The 15,818-nt window shown below is 35.2% G+C and overlaps 1 protein-coding gene and 1 non-coding gene across 3 annotated transcripts; one reads left to right on the top strand and one right to left on the bottom strand.

Annotated features, from left to right (window-relative positions):
• Positions 1–362: 362 nt before the first annotated feature.
• trnap-agg (transfer RNA proline (anticodon AGG)) lies at positions 363–434 on the bottom strand. Its single transcript has one exon. It is a non-coding gene; the product is annotated as a tRNA-Pro (tRNA).
• Positions 435–763: 329 nt separating this feature from the next.
• On the top strand, positions 764–15,493 carry fam114a1 (family with sequence similarity 114 member A1). 2 transcript variants are annotated; one of them, XM_073842011.1, is made up of 13 exons: positions 764–896; positions 3,345–3,671; positions 3,780–3,864; positions 5,609–5,790; positions 6,014–6,148; positions 8,051–8,203; positions 9,217–9,343; positions 9,765–9,850; positions 9,985–10,194; positions 10,999–11,138; positions 11,220–11,292; positions 14,825–14,878; positions 15,016–15,493. In XM_073842011.1, exons 2-13 carry the CDS (start codon positions 3,351–3,353, stop codon positions 15,139–15,141), a joined length of 1,692 nt encoding a protein of 563 aa, XP_073698112.1. In that variant the 5' UTR covers positions 764–896; positions 3,345–3,350; the 3' UTR covers positions 15,142–15,493. The 2 variants fall into 2 exon arrangements, with proteins under 2 accessions (XP_073698112.1, XP_073698111.1); XM_073842010.1 differs by having other exon boundaries at positions 9,217–9,382.
• The last annotated feature ends 325 nt before the right edge of the window (positions 15,494–15,818 follow it).

Here is a 15,818-nt window from a genome sequence, read left to right as displayed (position 1 = left end):
TGATTATACATCAGCATATTAGAATGATTTCTGAAGGATCATGTGACACTGAAGACTGCAATAATGATGCTAAAAAAAAATCATCTTTGCACCACAGGAATAAATTATATTTTGAAGTATATTTAAATAGAACTTTTTTTATTTTGAATTGCAATAATATTTCACAAATTTTTACTTTTTTTTTAAATCCGAAAAATAAGACTATTACTTCTTGGCTAACTGGTTAGACTAAGCACTTAAGACACAGTCTTAACATAGTAGCCAAGTTTATGCAACTGGCCCCAGGTCTTCCACAGTTCTGACTGAAAGTCATTTATAATGTGAACATTATATTTTCGACTTGTTGCAAACATAAAAAAGAAGGGCTCGTCCGGGATTTGAACCCGGGACCTCTCGCACCCTAAGCGAGAATCATACCCCTAGACCAACGAGCCAGATGAGTAAAACAAGCCTGTAAAACAACTTACAAAAGTTCAAGGTAGACCGCCATTTTCGTACTACCATCGTTGTATCAACATGAATACAGTAGTGACTCATGTGTTTTCTCAGTGTTAGGAAAACGGTTCTATAAATTTATAATAGATCAGCTATCTTATTAATTCCAGTTTCACCGCTTGCAAAACTAACTGTAAAACGCAACGCTACCTTAAACCCGAAACCAAACTGATTAATACCTTACACTGTCTGAGTTAGTACCACAGCTACAGTTGGGTATAGCATTTGACAAGAATTTATAAGCAAAATGTGACAGGAATTTGCTCACTTATTTATATCCCTGTCTCCAAAGTGCTAAAAGTTCAGATGACGTCACTATCCAGAGCCGCACGCGACCCTGCTGCCGACGTGGCGCGAGCTCGAGCGGAAGGGTTGCGGGAGCGCGGCTGTCAGCAGAACTGGTAAGAAGGGATGAGCCTATGAATTAACTTAACTTATTTCAGAAGAAATAACGCTTGTGTTCATTTTGCCTATGTGTATTTTGCATGTTTATCCCGTAGAGGAGACTACTTTCATTTGTCGCTTTTGTTGTTATTCTTTTACATCTAATGGTGGTTCATTTAAATTCGTTTGTTGAAGTGCTCGCAGAGTAACGTTGTATTTAAATTACTTTAACATTCTCAAATAAATAAGATTCTGTAAAGGAAAGTCAATATAGCGGGGAAACGAATAAACGATTTGTCACCAAACATGGGCGTTTGATTTCAGCTAACGTTAGTATAAAAACAGTCTTTGAGACATCATAAAACTGCATGCAGTTCATTGTATAGAAACTGTAACGTGTAACTTGTGGTTTATATTCTGCGTTACATAGTTTGTGTATATGTGTATTCATGCACTGGACGTCTATTTACAAATAAAGTTTGAATGTAGTTGTGAGTGTGTAAAACATCCGCTAGATGGCGCTGCAATCCGCATCAAACAAAGGCGTTTGACAGTGTGGCACCATTCAGGGACAGCGCTGGGACTCTGTGTGAATGCAGCTCTGTGATAATGCTTTTCTATTCACACACACGTACACATACAAATTGCTTTAACTGTATTGTATTAAAGATACGTATTAATACAATATATTAATAATACAGTTGAAGTCAAAAGTTTACATATACCTTGCAGAATCTGCAGTTTGCAAACACGCAAACTGCATTTTTTATTTAGTACTGAACTGAAAATGGTGGAATTTATACAAATGACCCCGTTCAAAAGTTTAAATACACTTCATTCTTAATACTGTGTTGTTACCTGTATTATCCACAGTTAAACTGACCACTGTTCTACAGAAAAAAAATCCTTTAGGTCCCACAAATTCTGTGGTTTTTCAGCATTTTTGTGAATTTGAACCCTTTCCAACCATGGCTGTATGATTTTAAGATCCATCTTTTCACACTGAGGACAACTGAGAGACTCATATGCAACTATAACAGAAGGTTCAAACGCTCACTAATGCTCCAGAAGGAAAAACAATTCAATAAGAGTCGGGGGTGAAAACTTTTGAATTTGAAGATCGGGGTAAATTTACCTTATTTTGTCTTCTGGGAAACATGTAAGTATCTTCTGTAGCTTCTGAAGGCCAGTACTAAATGAAAATAAATATGATATTTTGGTAAAATAAGAAAAATTTACACATCTTCATTCTGTTCAAAAGTTTACACCCCTGGCTCTTAATGCATTGTTTTCCTTCTGGAGCATCAGTGAGCATTTGAATCTTCTGTAATAGTTGCATATGAGTCCCTCAGTTGTCCTCAGTGTGGAAAGATGGATGCCAAAATCGTACAGTCATTGTTGGAAAGGGTTAAAATACACAAAAATGCAGAAAAACCACAGAATTTGTGGGACCTGCAGTTTAACTCATGAACAACTATTACTTAAAAAAAAAAAAAAAAAAAAAAAAAGTGGATCTTTTATTTAGCAGCAGTTTTAAGAATCAAGTGTATGTAAACTTTTGAACAGGGTCATTTTTATAAATGTAACTATTATTTCCTCTCTTTGTATCTTTTATGTGAAATATCTTTTTCAAGTCAGCACTAAATAAAAACAACAACATGCATTTGGTATAATCCCTTTTATGTTGGTAAAATAATTAACATTTTGCAGATTCTGCAAGGTGTGTGTTTAAATTTTGACCTTAACTGTATATCGCAGAAGCGTGGGTTTTATACAAGATAATGACAGCTGTTAAACCCAGATCTAAAACCAACCTTGACACAAAACATTTGACACGATTAGAATAAAAACAAAATATGATGCCTTACATGCAAACGTATGTGTGTATTCACATTATGTTTAAAGCTATAGTGTATTTGACCAACCTGACTGCAAATCTTTCTCACTGAAATACCATAATTCCAAGTCATCCTAATGTAATTCCTGGCATAATTTAGACGCAATCGATAAAAAATATAATAAACCACTAAGATTTAAATAAGATTATGCTAGATTAAAACAAAAATCTGAATTTCAGTTATCCAGGAAGATCTCAGCAAATTGTTCTTGATCGTTTTAGGATTGATTCCAAATTATTATAGAAATTATATTACCAACCCATTAGCATTAGTCTCCTAAATAATCCCCAGTTATTGTGTATGCACAACACAAGCCAACTTATATCTGCATTTTTTTTTAAATTAGTCTCTGAGTAACATATTTTATAATATGACTTGATATTTCAGAAGAGCAACATCATTTTTCTTTTCACTGTGCTTGTGGTGTTGTTCCTAGTGTCAGTGATCAATTTCCAGTTATTTTGCAAACCTTAGTCATAGAGTGTTTAGTCAGACGTTTGTTGTCAGTCGTGGCCAGCTGTTTACATGGCCTCTCATTACACTTTGTTTATCTATTTTTTTTATCAGAGCACCATGTCGCAAGATGAGACCGTGGAAGACCTCATTACAAAATCTCCCCCTTCCCTCCACCCGACTGATGCAGACGCCTCTGATGAAACAGGCACTATAGCTGCAGCTAATACAGGTGAGGTCCCATCTGTATCACAACTCTCACTAGACACATCTGCCCCTGACTTGACCAATGCGGCTGCAGAAAAGCACAGTGCAACCAAAGATGTTGAAGACAAGCAGGTTCACCCATCAGAAGAAAAACCTGAGGGTCAGATGACTGAATGTGTGGATACAGTGAGCTTGGATCCAGAAGCTACACAGGAAGATGCACAGGGAACAGAGGTACATTTAATAGGGTTGATTTGTGTTTGTGCAATGTTACAAAATCTATAACGCTATTTTTTGTGTATTTTGTGGTTGCTTTTCGCCTGTGTGGATGTGTGTTATCAGCCCCTGGATGAGTCTAAATCTAAAGGCTGGAGTAGTTGGGGTTCCTGGGGGAAGTCACTTCTGACCACTGCTACATCCACTGTGGGTAAGTCACCATAGCAACCTGCTACATTGAGGTTGCAATAATAAACCATACAGTAGATCCTTCCACAGTTAACTGTTAAGGCCAATTCACACTGCACAGACAAACACCAACAAACAAGTTGGCCATTGGGTTTAGAATTTGATGAAAAATAGCTGTCATGTTCACACAGCACCAACAGACACTGACAAACGCTGACATGAACATGTTAACATGTTAAACAAACCCTGACCAATGCCAACAGATGCTGACAGGGGTAACACACTAATCAGACAAAACACAAAATACATGTTTGTTGAAGTTTTTCTATCTATTTATCTATATCTGTTTGTCTGAATCTCTCAGCAATGCACATTTTGACATTTCAGATGTTGATCTAGTATAGATCAGATTTTGTTGCATGCATGTAAACAGCCAAAATTCATATAAGATCTAATTTTTTCTCATCCACTTTGAGGCACTTGACCACCAAGTTTCTAAATTTAAAATGTTTAGGGTCATATTTGATCAAAAATACAGGACAAAAAAGTAATATTATGAAATATTATTGCAATTTAAAATAAAATATAATTTATTTCTGTGATGCAAAGCTGAATTTTCATCAGCCGTTACTCAGTGTTCTCATGTTCCTTCAGAAATCATTCTAATAATTTATCAATGTTGGAGACATTGCTGTTTAATATTTTTTGGAACTTGTGATACTTTTTTCAGGACTCTTTAATGAATAAAATGTTAAAAAGAGGAGAATTTATTAAAAATAGAAATCTTTTCTAACAATATAAGTCTTTACTATAATTTTTTATCAATTTAACACATTCTTGCTGAATAAAAATATGAATTTCTTTTAAAGAAAGAAAGAAAGAAAAAAATGACTGACCCCAAACTTTGAACTGTAGCATATATATTGTTAGAAAAGATTTCTATTTCAAATAAATGCTATTCATTTAAATGTTTTATTAATCAAAGAATCCTGAAAAAAAAATTCACAGGTTCCAAAAATATTAGCAGCACAATTATTTCCAACACTGATAATAAATCAGCATATTACAATGATTTCTGAAGGATCATGTTACACTAAAGACTGGCGTAATGATGCTGAAAATTCAGCTTTGCATCACAGAAATAAATTCTATTTTAAAGTATATTCCAATAAAAAAACACTATTTTAAATGGCAATAATATTTTCTGTATTTTTAATCAAATAAATGCAGCCTTGATGAGCAGAAAAGACTCCTTTAAAAAACATTCAAAATCTTACGGATCCCAAACTTTTGAACAGTAGAGTATTTTTTTTAATTTTGCAATGGTCTCCAATGATCAGTTTTGTTATTCATGCAGTCAGAGGAAAGATTAAGTGATTTAAAGTTTATTGTTGTATGCACACTTTCTTTTTTAATTAGTTTTTAATTTATTTGTGTGTGAGAGAGACAAAAAACAGACACAAGTTTCTGTGATGACTTACAGCACATTATACATGGTATTATTTGAATGAACTAATTGCATACAGATTAAGTACTACTTTCTAATCATATGAAAACACATGTGAGGCATAATACTAAAGAGCTACCTTCTAAATGCAAAAAGTGTTTTTGTCAGCTCAATGTGTCTTAGTAGATATTATTGTGAGCACAGTTGTGAGAATGTAAACTATTGGGACAATAAATCACACTATCTGTCAATATCTGTTCTGTGCAGGATAAACGCAGTCCTAAAGTGAAATGTATTTCCATCCTTTGATTGTCCATAGGTCAAGGGTTAAGCTCTGTTAAAGAGAAAGCAGGTGTGGCATTACGAATCCGTCAGAGCTCAACATGTGAGGAGGCAGAAGAAGCCCATGAGCATTGTGGGACAGAAACGGCAGAACACGTTCATTCAGAAGAGGGACATAGAGGAGTACTGTCAACCATCAGCAGTGCTGTTCAGAACACTGTGAGTCTGCACATGCGTAACACACATCATTACCCTACCATGATTTACCATGATCACTGAGATGTAACAAAATCAGCCGCTTCACTTGATGAAATCTGGAGATAGTAATAAGTCTCGGCTGACCGCCTGTGATTGAATAACCTAAGGTGAATACATCTTTCTTGTCCCTCCTTCATAGGAAAATTATCATGTTCATTATTATTTTTCTTTTTCATTTTATCAGGGAAAGTCAGTAATAACAGGAGGTCTTGATGCTTTGGAGTTCATTGGAAAGAAGACCATGAATGTCTTAGCAGAGAGTGACCCAGGTTTTAAAAAGACCAAAATACTTATGCAGAGAACAGTCTCTCTGTCTCAGGTAAGATGGTTAACAAATGCTCAAATAACATTTCTCACTATTATTATTGGGTGTTTTTTCCCAGTGGTGTGCTTACAACCGTCTTACCTCAGATACTAGAACAGGGGTGCCCAAACTCGGTCCTGTAGGGCCGGTGTCCTGCAGTTTACCTCCAACCCTATTTAAAAAAAACCTGAACCAGCTAATAAAACTCTTACTAGGCATGCTAGAAACCTCCAGGCAGGTTGTAACGGTCTGGGTGTCTGCCCCTTTAAGGCTCGGGGGTTTTCGGGGAATTTCCCTTGCACGGCGCTCAAGTGTATATGCGTGAGGAATCCTCCTCCTAATCGTTCTTTTGTTGTTTCTTCCTTTTTAATAACAACCCTTTTTGTTAATGGTAACCGGCTTCGTGTGGTTTTTAATGCACAGTAGGTTACAAGGTGTGTTGAGGCAAGTTGGAGCTAAACTCTGCAGGACATCGGCCCTACAGGGCAGAGTATAGGCACCCCAGTACTAAAAGATGCAGTGGTTTTGTTGAAAAATTCTGCTATATTTTAGGGATGGGACGATACACCTACCTCCCGATTCAATACTATCACGATACTTGGGTGCCATTACTATATGTATTGCGATTTTTTATTTAATTTTATTTTTTAAGAATTTCGATTCTACAAGTATTGCGATTCAGAATTGCTACTAGGGCTGGGACAATACACAAGTCTTCTGATTCAAATGTTCAACAAAATGAGTAGAAAAAATACTTTCTGAAATATAATAAAACTTGCAAACCATTTTAGGCATGTTTAGTCATGTTTTCCTGGCAAAACAAATTTTACTTTGTTTACTGCAAAGTATATTTTGGTCATCCCATTAAAAATAACATTCATTTCAGTAATGGTCCAAAGGGCTTTAGCTTTTACTACTTTACTAGCAAGACGTCTCATCCTTTTAAATATTTTGATACATGGCTAAAAGAAGTGTTTACTTGCATTAAATTAGAAAAAAATAGACTCTCACTTACTGGTTCTTTAAAGACCTTTGACAAGGTGTGGCGCCCCTTTTTAGATTATCTGCTGGCTAACTCTCTTGATACTTAAACTGAAACATATAAATACATATTTTTCTACTCATGTAATTTATTAATTTATTATTATTATTATTATTATTATTATTATTATTTTTTTTTTTTACATATTTATTTTAATTCTCTTTTTTTTTAATTAACTTTAATATTTTACTTTTGCCTCTGTCTTTTTATGCATTTCATTTCTCAATGGGAAGTTATAGGCTGTTATAGGGAGGGAAGTGTTTTTGGGGTAGTATTAGTAATAACATGGAAGGATAATTGTAAGATAAATGTTGCAATTTGTTGAGTTGATATTCCATGCAGAAAATCTAATAAAGAATTTTGAAATAAAAATAACATTTAAATTGGATCATTTTACAGCTTTAAAGTGCTGGAAATAGTTATGTTAAATGCTGGAAAGTCATTAAAAACGTGCTTGAATTTCTCTCTCAAAGGTTGGACAAACCCTGAAATGAATAATGTGTTATTATTTCTACCACAACACCATGGTTATAGTTAGATTTAATACTGGTTTTCTGACGTAAATCAGCGCTGTTTATAACAGAGAATTCTGGCCAGAATTCGATTGATTCTCACTAGATCTTGCAGCAACCGTTTTCATTGTGCGGGGAATTCAAACCTATGATTCAAACACTTCTTACTGGATCTCGCAGCACTGTTCAGTAACAGTGTTGCAAAATCAACTTGGCTCCCAATTAAAGCTGTTTTGAGTTCGGACAATTCTGAGGTAAACCAATTGCGATAGTTAGGTGAATCGATTTTTTTCTCCCACCCCTACTATATTTTCAGTGTATGTTTGTGTGGAACTTATCTGCTGTATGTGCTTCTGTCTGCAGATGTTAAAAGAAGCAAAGGAGAAAGAAAGAGAGAGACTGAGCAGTCAGATGGTCACAGAACCAACCGCCCACTATGGGATCTTGTTTGATGACTACCAAGGCTTGTCTCATCTTGAGGCACTGGAGATACTTTCCAATGAGAGCGAAGGGAGGGTTAGTAACACATACCATCTACATTTATCTATAATACCTTTTACTAATGTAAAAACCAGCTGAAATACTAATGTCATCAGAAATACATTTTTGTCTAAGACTAATTCCTACATAAATTGTATGGGTTTTTGTTTTTTATTTTTCTGAAATACGATGTAGTTAAGCAATATCACACTAAAATGAGTGCTGGCCTTTTTTCTAAATATTGTCTGTATTTTATGTTTCGCAAATGAAAATCGTTCCAAACAAAGATGGAGTAGACCATTTGTGCATCTCAGAGCAGCAGCGTTTTTTTCCTGAATGAATCTGTATTTGAATGAATCATTTGAGTCAATGATTCAATGATGTATAAAGACAGCCACTTGGGCCTTTTGCAAATGGCACATTTCATTTGCACTTGCGCTAAAAGCGGCATTATCGAACGAAAGTGTGGAATCGCAAAGTGTGGAAGATTGCAGTGGTTTAGGGTACAATTTGGGACAGGGCCTTGCTTCGTTATTTTAAAAGAATTATCCGATTTGAATGAATTTTTTGAATGAATGCTTCAATGAATCACTCATTAGGAACTTCCCTCCATTTACTGGTGGTTTTAGTGTCATATTTATTTATCCATGACAGGCCTAAACCAGCCAAGGTACCAGCATAAAAACAATTTACAAGTTTAATTAAAAATTTAATTAAATAATTAAAAATTTTTGTCAATATTGCACAACCCTACATCAAACTAGCATACACAATCCATAGTTTGTGGTCAAGTATTTTTTTAAATATAATTTTTTTTCAGCAAGGATACATTAAATTGATCAAAAGTGACAGCAAAGACTACATTTGTTAAACTTGATCTTGAGCACCAAATCAGCATATTAGAATGATTTCTGTAGAATCATGTGACAAATCATGTCCAAGTTCCATCACATGAATACATTTGACAAAAAATAAAGTGTAAAAAAGTGTAAAGTTATTTTGGATCAAATAAATGGTGCATGTCTAATATGTTTCTCTTTCAATTTAAGGTGCAGGAATTCTTGTCCACTTTGGAGGAGGAAGATTTGGAAGTTATGAAGGCGGCACTAATTGTAATTAAAGAGATCTTCATCGCTCATGAGGAGGAGGAACCTGATGCTGCCTCAGGGGAAAACGGTGAACTTTATTCACAAATTCAGTGTTCCACTCCTCTCTGTGAGTCTTTAAATGCCAAAACATAAGTAGACAAATCAAAATCACAGTCAAATCCGGACCACAATCAAAATCCTGTGCTTGATAAATCTGTATTACAATTTATGCACTGATGCAGATTAATCAGGGTAAATGGTCACACTCACAATTTTTTATTTTTAAAATCCAATCACAGATTTTGAGTTACAATTATTAATTATATAATAATCTACATGGTCTACATTCTGGTTGAAATTACCAACTATTGGAAAACCTAATATTAGCAAATCTCAATGAACAAACATTGATTTGATATGACAGGCGACTCAGCCAGAGCACTATAAATATTTCAGTCCTCCACATTTTTGCCCTTGGGTATTAAATGTACGTGATCTGTGTGTTTCAGCTGCTGATGGAGAGGAGTTTGTCAGTGTTCTTACTGAGCTACTCTTTGAGCTCCATGTTGCAGCAACTCCAGACAAACTGAACAAAGTACAGCCGCACTTATACACACACACATACTGCATATCCACATGCAACACAAATGTGTACTTACTCTCTCCAGCACACAAACATACATATGCTATTCACAAGCACAAACACTAATCATACCGTGTGCCCTGCAGGCCCGTATAAAAGCTCATGACTGGGTGCGAGAAGTGGAGCAATCCCAGGAAGATGTCAAGAATGTAACAGAGGAATTAAAGGAAGAAAGCTCCACCACATGCGCTGCTCCAGAAAAGGAAGAAACCAAAGAAGAAGAAAAGAAAGAGAAGGGAGAAGAGGGAGAGAATGAGGAAAATAATGCAAAGGACAGAAACTCAGATGCTGTTGAGGTGAGAAATATCTAAATAATGTCTTTATATATATATATATATATATATATATATATATATATGAATGATATATAGAATTTTAAAAAGCATTGATTTGAAATACAATTGTAAAAGGATAACAGTACTGTATTAATACCAAAATACCATTTGCAATAATTACAGGATTTTTTAAATGTTTTTAAAAGAATTGTATGCTCATCAAGGCTGTATTCATTTGATTAAAAATACAGTAAAAACAGTAATATTGTGAAAATGTATTACAATCTAAAAAACATTTGTATTAAAATATACACTAACAGTCAAAAGTTTTTGAACAGTAAGATTGATGTTTTTTAAAGAAGTCTCTTCTGCTCACCAAGCCTGCATTTATTTGATCGTACCGCAAAAACATAAAAATTTTGAAATATTTTTACTATTTAAATGAACTGTTTTCTATTTTGAGATGTAATTTATTCCTGTGATCAAAGCTAAATTTTCAGCATCATTACTCCAGTCTTCAGTGTCACATGATCCTTCAGAAATCATTTTAATATGCTGATTTGGTGTTCAAGAAACATTTTTTTATTATCATTAATATTTAAACAGAGTTGAGTATTTTTTTTTTCTTTGATGAATAGAAAGATCCAAAGATCAGGATTTATCTGAAATAAAAAGCTTTTGTAATGCAGGCTTGGTAGTGTATTTTAAAATGTAATTTATTCCTGTGATGGCAAAGCTGAATTATCAGTAGCCATAATTCTAGTCTTAGTGTCATATGATCCTTCAGAAATTATTCTAATATTCTGTGTATGTTTGTGTATGTAGAAGATATATCTGTCATCAGTGGGCAGTCTTGCTGAAGTGACCGCTCGTAGTATAGAACAGCTACACAAAGTGGCCGAGTTGATTTTACACGGACAAGAGCTGGAGAAGCCAGCCTGCCAACAGGCCAGTATACTGGTCAGGTGAGTTCCTCAGCCATTTCCATAGGATACTATTAAAGAAATCTTTTTATTAGCTGTTAAGTGACTGTTGTGTATGCTCAGGTTAACCAGTGCCATGTGTAAGGAAGTCAGATGCCTGGCCCAAAAGTTCTCGGACACATTACTGGCTGTAGGGGTGAGTCTGACTGACCTGAGCTCATGGCATAATTAATGACATAACTGACCATATTTAATTTCTTAATGCACGTTCATAGTCTTATTATGATTATGAATGATGTACCAGTTGATGCTATTGCAACGAAAACAAACATTTGTCTTCATCTTTTATCAAAATTGAATAACTCATAGCTCAGCCTCTGACTTTGCTTTTTCAGATAACATCACCAAGCGCTTTCATTTTTTAGCAATCCAAACACCTGTCACATTTCATGAACCAATAAATTCCTTATTTAATGTCCCAACTTGTATTTTATTTCCTTGTTGAAAATGTATCCACTGTGGCATAACACAAAATTTGCAGAACAAACAAAAGTTTGTCAAAACAAAATTAAGTTCAAAATTTGACAATAGTGTATGCATGCTTTTCCAGCGCATCTACATTTTAAGTTACCTTAACTAACATGCATCTGATGTTTGTAAGAATTTACAAAAACACTTTATTTTGTAGGTCAGGTCAACACTGCCATCTTGTGGTTTGGGAGCATTTCTGTTGTATTGTTTTGATTTTGTTGAATCTTAAAGGAACACTCCACTTTTTTTGGAAATAGGCTCATTCTCCAACTCCCCCCGAGCTAATAAGTTGAGTTTTACCGTTTTGAAATCCATTCAGCCGTTCTCCTGTTCTGGCAATATCACTTTTAGCATAGCTTAGCATAGATCATTGAATCCTATTAGACCAATAGCATCACGTTCAAAAATGACCAACGAGTTTCGGTATTTGTCCTATTTAAAACTTGACTCTTCTGTAGTTATATCGTGTACTAAGACCGGTGGAAATGCAAAGCTTCAATTTTCTAGGCTGATAAGATTAGGAACTACACTCCCATTCCGGCGTAATAGTCAAGGAAGTTTGCTGCCGTAATAAGGCTGTAGCAGGAGCAGTAATACCACGCAGCACATGTGCAAATGCTAAACTAGCTGGGAACTCATTTCTGATAATACTCCGCTTGCTTCGGCCATATTACGGCAGCAAACTTCCTTGACTATTACGCCGGAATGGAAGTGTAGTTCCTAATCTTATCGGCCTAGAAACTCGCAGCTTTGCATTTCCACCGGTCTTAGTACACAATATAACTACAGAAGAGTCAAGTTTTAAATACAACAAATATGGAAACTTGTTGGTCATTTTTGAACGTGATGCTATTGGTCTAATACAGGGGTTTTCAAACCTGTCCTGGAGCCTCCCCTGCCCTGCACATTTTGTATGTCTCCCTTATTAGGCACACCCAATTCAGGTCTTGCAGTCTCTACTAATGAGCTGATGATTTGAATCAGGTGTATTAGATGAGAGAGACAAGCAAAATGTGCAGGGCAGGGGAGGCTCCAGGACAGGTTTGAAAACCCCTGGTCTAATAGGATTCAATGATCTATGCTAAGCTATGCTAAAAGTGATATCGCCAGAACAGGAGAACGGCTGAATGGATTTCAAAACGGTAAAAATCAACTTATTAACTCTGGGGGAGTTGGAGAATGAGCCTATTTCCAAAAAAAGTGGAGTGTTCCTTTAAAGGGATAGTTCAACCAAAAATGAAAATTCTGTCATTAATTACTCACCCTCATGTTGTTCCAAAATCTTTGGAACAGAAATTTTGATGAAATTCGAGAGCTTTCTGACACTGCATAAACAGCTACGCAACTGACACGTTCAAGGCCCAGAAAGGTAGTAAGGACATTGTTAAAATAGTCCATGTGACATCTGTGGTTCGACCTTAATTTTATGAAGCAACGGGAATCATTTTTGTGTGCAGAGAAAACAAAAATAACAACTTTATTCTACAATATCAGTCTCTGCCATGCAGGAGTACTACGACGCATAAGTTCTCTCATGAACGTGTGGTGAAGACTGACATAGAGGAGAAGAAATTGTTCAATTAAGTTCTTATTTTTGTTTTCTTTGTACACAAAAAGTATTCTCGCAGCTTCATAACATTACAGTTGAACCACTGATGTCACATGGACTATTTTAACAATGTCCTTACTACCTTTCTGGGCCTTGAATGTTTCAGTTGAGTTGCCGTCTATGCAGGGTCAAAAAGCTCTTGAATTTCATCAAAAATATCTTACTTAAGGGTTTAAAACGACATGAGGGTGAGTAATCAATCACAGAATTTAGATATTTGGGTGAACTATGCCTTTACAGGAGTAGTTCACTTTCAGAACAAAAATTTACAGATAATGTACTCACCCCCTTGTCATCCAAGATATTCATGTCTTTCTTTCTTCAGTCTTAAGGAAATTATGTTTTTTGAGGAAAACATTTCAGGATTTCTCTTCATATAATGGGCTTTTTTATGGTGCCCTCGAGTTTGAACTTCGAAAATGCAGCTTTAAATGGCTCTGAACAATCAGAGCCAAGGAAAGAAGGGTCTTATCTAGCAAAATGATCGGTTATTTTCTAAAAAAAAAACAAAAAAAAACAATTTATATACTTTTTAACCAAATGCTCATCTGTCTAGCTCTGTGTGTACTCTGTGTAGAGATTAAAAAGTATATAAATTGTAAATGTTTTTAGAAATAATCAATCATTTCGCTAGATAAAACCCTTCTTCCTTGGCTGGGATCATTTAGAGCCCTTTAAAGCTGCATTTAATCTGCATTTTGGAAGTTAAAACTCAGGGGCACCATAGAAGTTCATTATTTTCCTCAAAAAACATAATTTCTTTATGACTGAAGAAAGAAAGACATGAACATCTTAGATGACAAGGGGGTGAGTACATTATCTGTAAATTTTTGTTCTGAAAGTGAACTACTCCTTTAAGGACCAGATTTACTAAATAGGCAAATTAGCATGAGACTGCAATCACATAATCCATTTGTAATTTCCATAATGACCAAGAGCAGCGCAAATGAGCAATTATGGCAGCCATGTCAAGTCACCCAAAAATCATTCTATATGAGCAATCGTCACATTTAATATAATCGTCACATTTTAACTGAAAGGATTATTGCAGTTTTCTTTACACACCAGTGCATTTAACAAACTCACAAACATCAGTGTTTTTAACAAATGTCTTTTTTGTTAGTAATTATTTTAAAAGACTGAGGCTAAAAGCACTGAGTGCGTCTATCTGGCTTAGCGCCAGACAAGCCGCAAAAGCATGTTTGAATTTAGCAGTGAGTTTAAATATACCGGTAATCGTCTAAATCAAATGGTTAAAATTGAGTTTTGGGGGTTTGGAGTGGGTGAAATTGAATCTGAGGTGGCACAAATCAGATCGGAGGGGTACCCCTCAGTTGAAATCAGGGGAGGGGGGGCATGAAAGCATATGAATTATGGAAATAGGTTGAAAATGCTGTTGCAAGTCAGTGTTGTTGTCATTAACTAAAAATATTAAAAATCAGTTTCATTAATTGAAATGTATATATACTTATATATATACTGTTACACTATTATGTATAGAATGCATATACTGTTGCTTTTGGTAAAAAGTTCACATTTTTGTGCTGAAGTTTAGAACTTGTTTTTCTATTTTTTTTTGACCCTGTAGAGTCAGAGAAAAGCAGAAGAAGTAAATCCTCTAGTGGACAGTGTGGTGCTTGAGGTAAAGCTGCATTTTTTTTAAAGTCCAGCTAACAAACGAGGAGACTGTGATAAGAGACTTGATGATGATAATGATAATGACTGCAGTTATGATAATGATGTCCCTTTATCACTGCACTATGTGTCTTGTTTCCCCAGGGTTGTAATAGCACTACCTACATTCACAATGCATTCCAGCTGCTGTTGCCTGTTCTTCAGATCTCACACATCCAGACCAGCAGAACTGCGGCCAAGCCAGCCCCAGAACCAGCATCCACAGAGTAGTGCCCTTATTCTGTTTGTGTGTTTCTGTCTGTTTGTGTATATCTGTGTTTCATGTTTAGGTATGTTGCTTCAATATGAGAGCTTACACCAAAAAGTGCAATTCTAGTCTATATATAGACTCTTACATTGAGATAATTAGGAAAATAAGATTGAAACTCCTAACTTATTTAGGAAGCTGCTTATATATCATTCTTCTTTTTTAAGTTTCTGTACCAAAAAATGAAGATTATTAATGGTGTGTTGAATTGCCTGTGCAGATTTGGAAGTCTGCCACTGTTATTCACCTAAATTAATCAATCACTCATACACCATTACCAGTTTTTGTTTTGAATAAAACAAACCAAGAATATAATCTGTAATATAAATAATAGGAAACTAAAGACTGAAATACTCAGTACTGTGTTTTTTTTATTCAGCATCTGTTGTGAAAATATGTTTTCACATTCTCAGTACCAGTTACAGATCTCATGTTGCTCATTGGACAAGTACTCATTGACAAAGAAGCTTATTTATGTATTTAAGATGAAGTGAAGATAAAAAAGTGCATTATGGGAACATGAGTATTATTTTAATAGCCACAGGAGCTTAAGACTAGTGTTATTATAATTAAGAAATCACATTAGTGTAGCCATTCTGCTTGCTAAATGGATATTGGAGAACCATGAACTGTGGTTTAT

This window comes from Garra rufa, chromosome 6 (assembly GCF_049309525.1).
Source record: "Garra rufa chromosome 6, GarRuf1.0, whole genome shotgun sequence".
NCBI lineage: Eukaryota > Metazoa > Chordata > Actinopteri > Cypriniformes > Cyprinidae > Garra > Garra rufa.
This window is presented reverse-complemented; position numbering and strand designations above follow the sequence as displayed.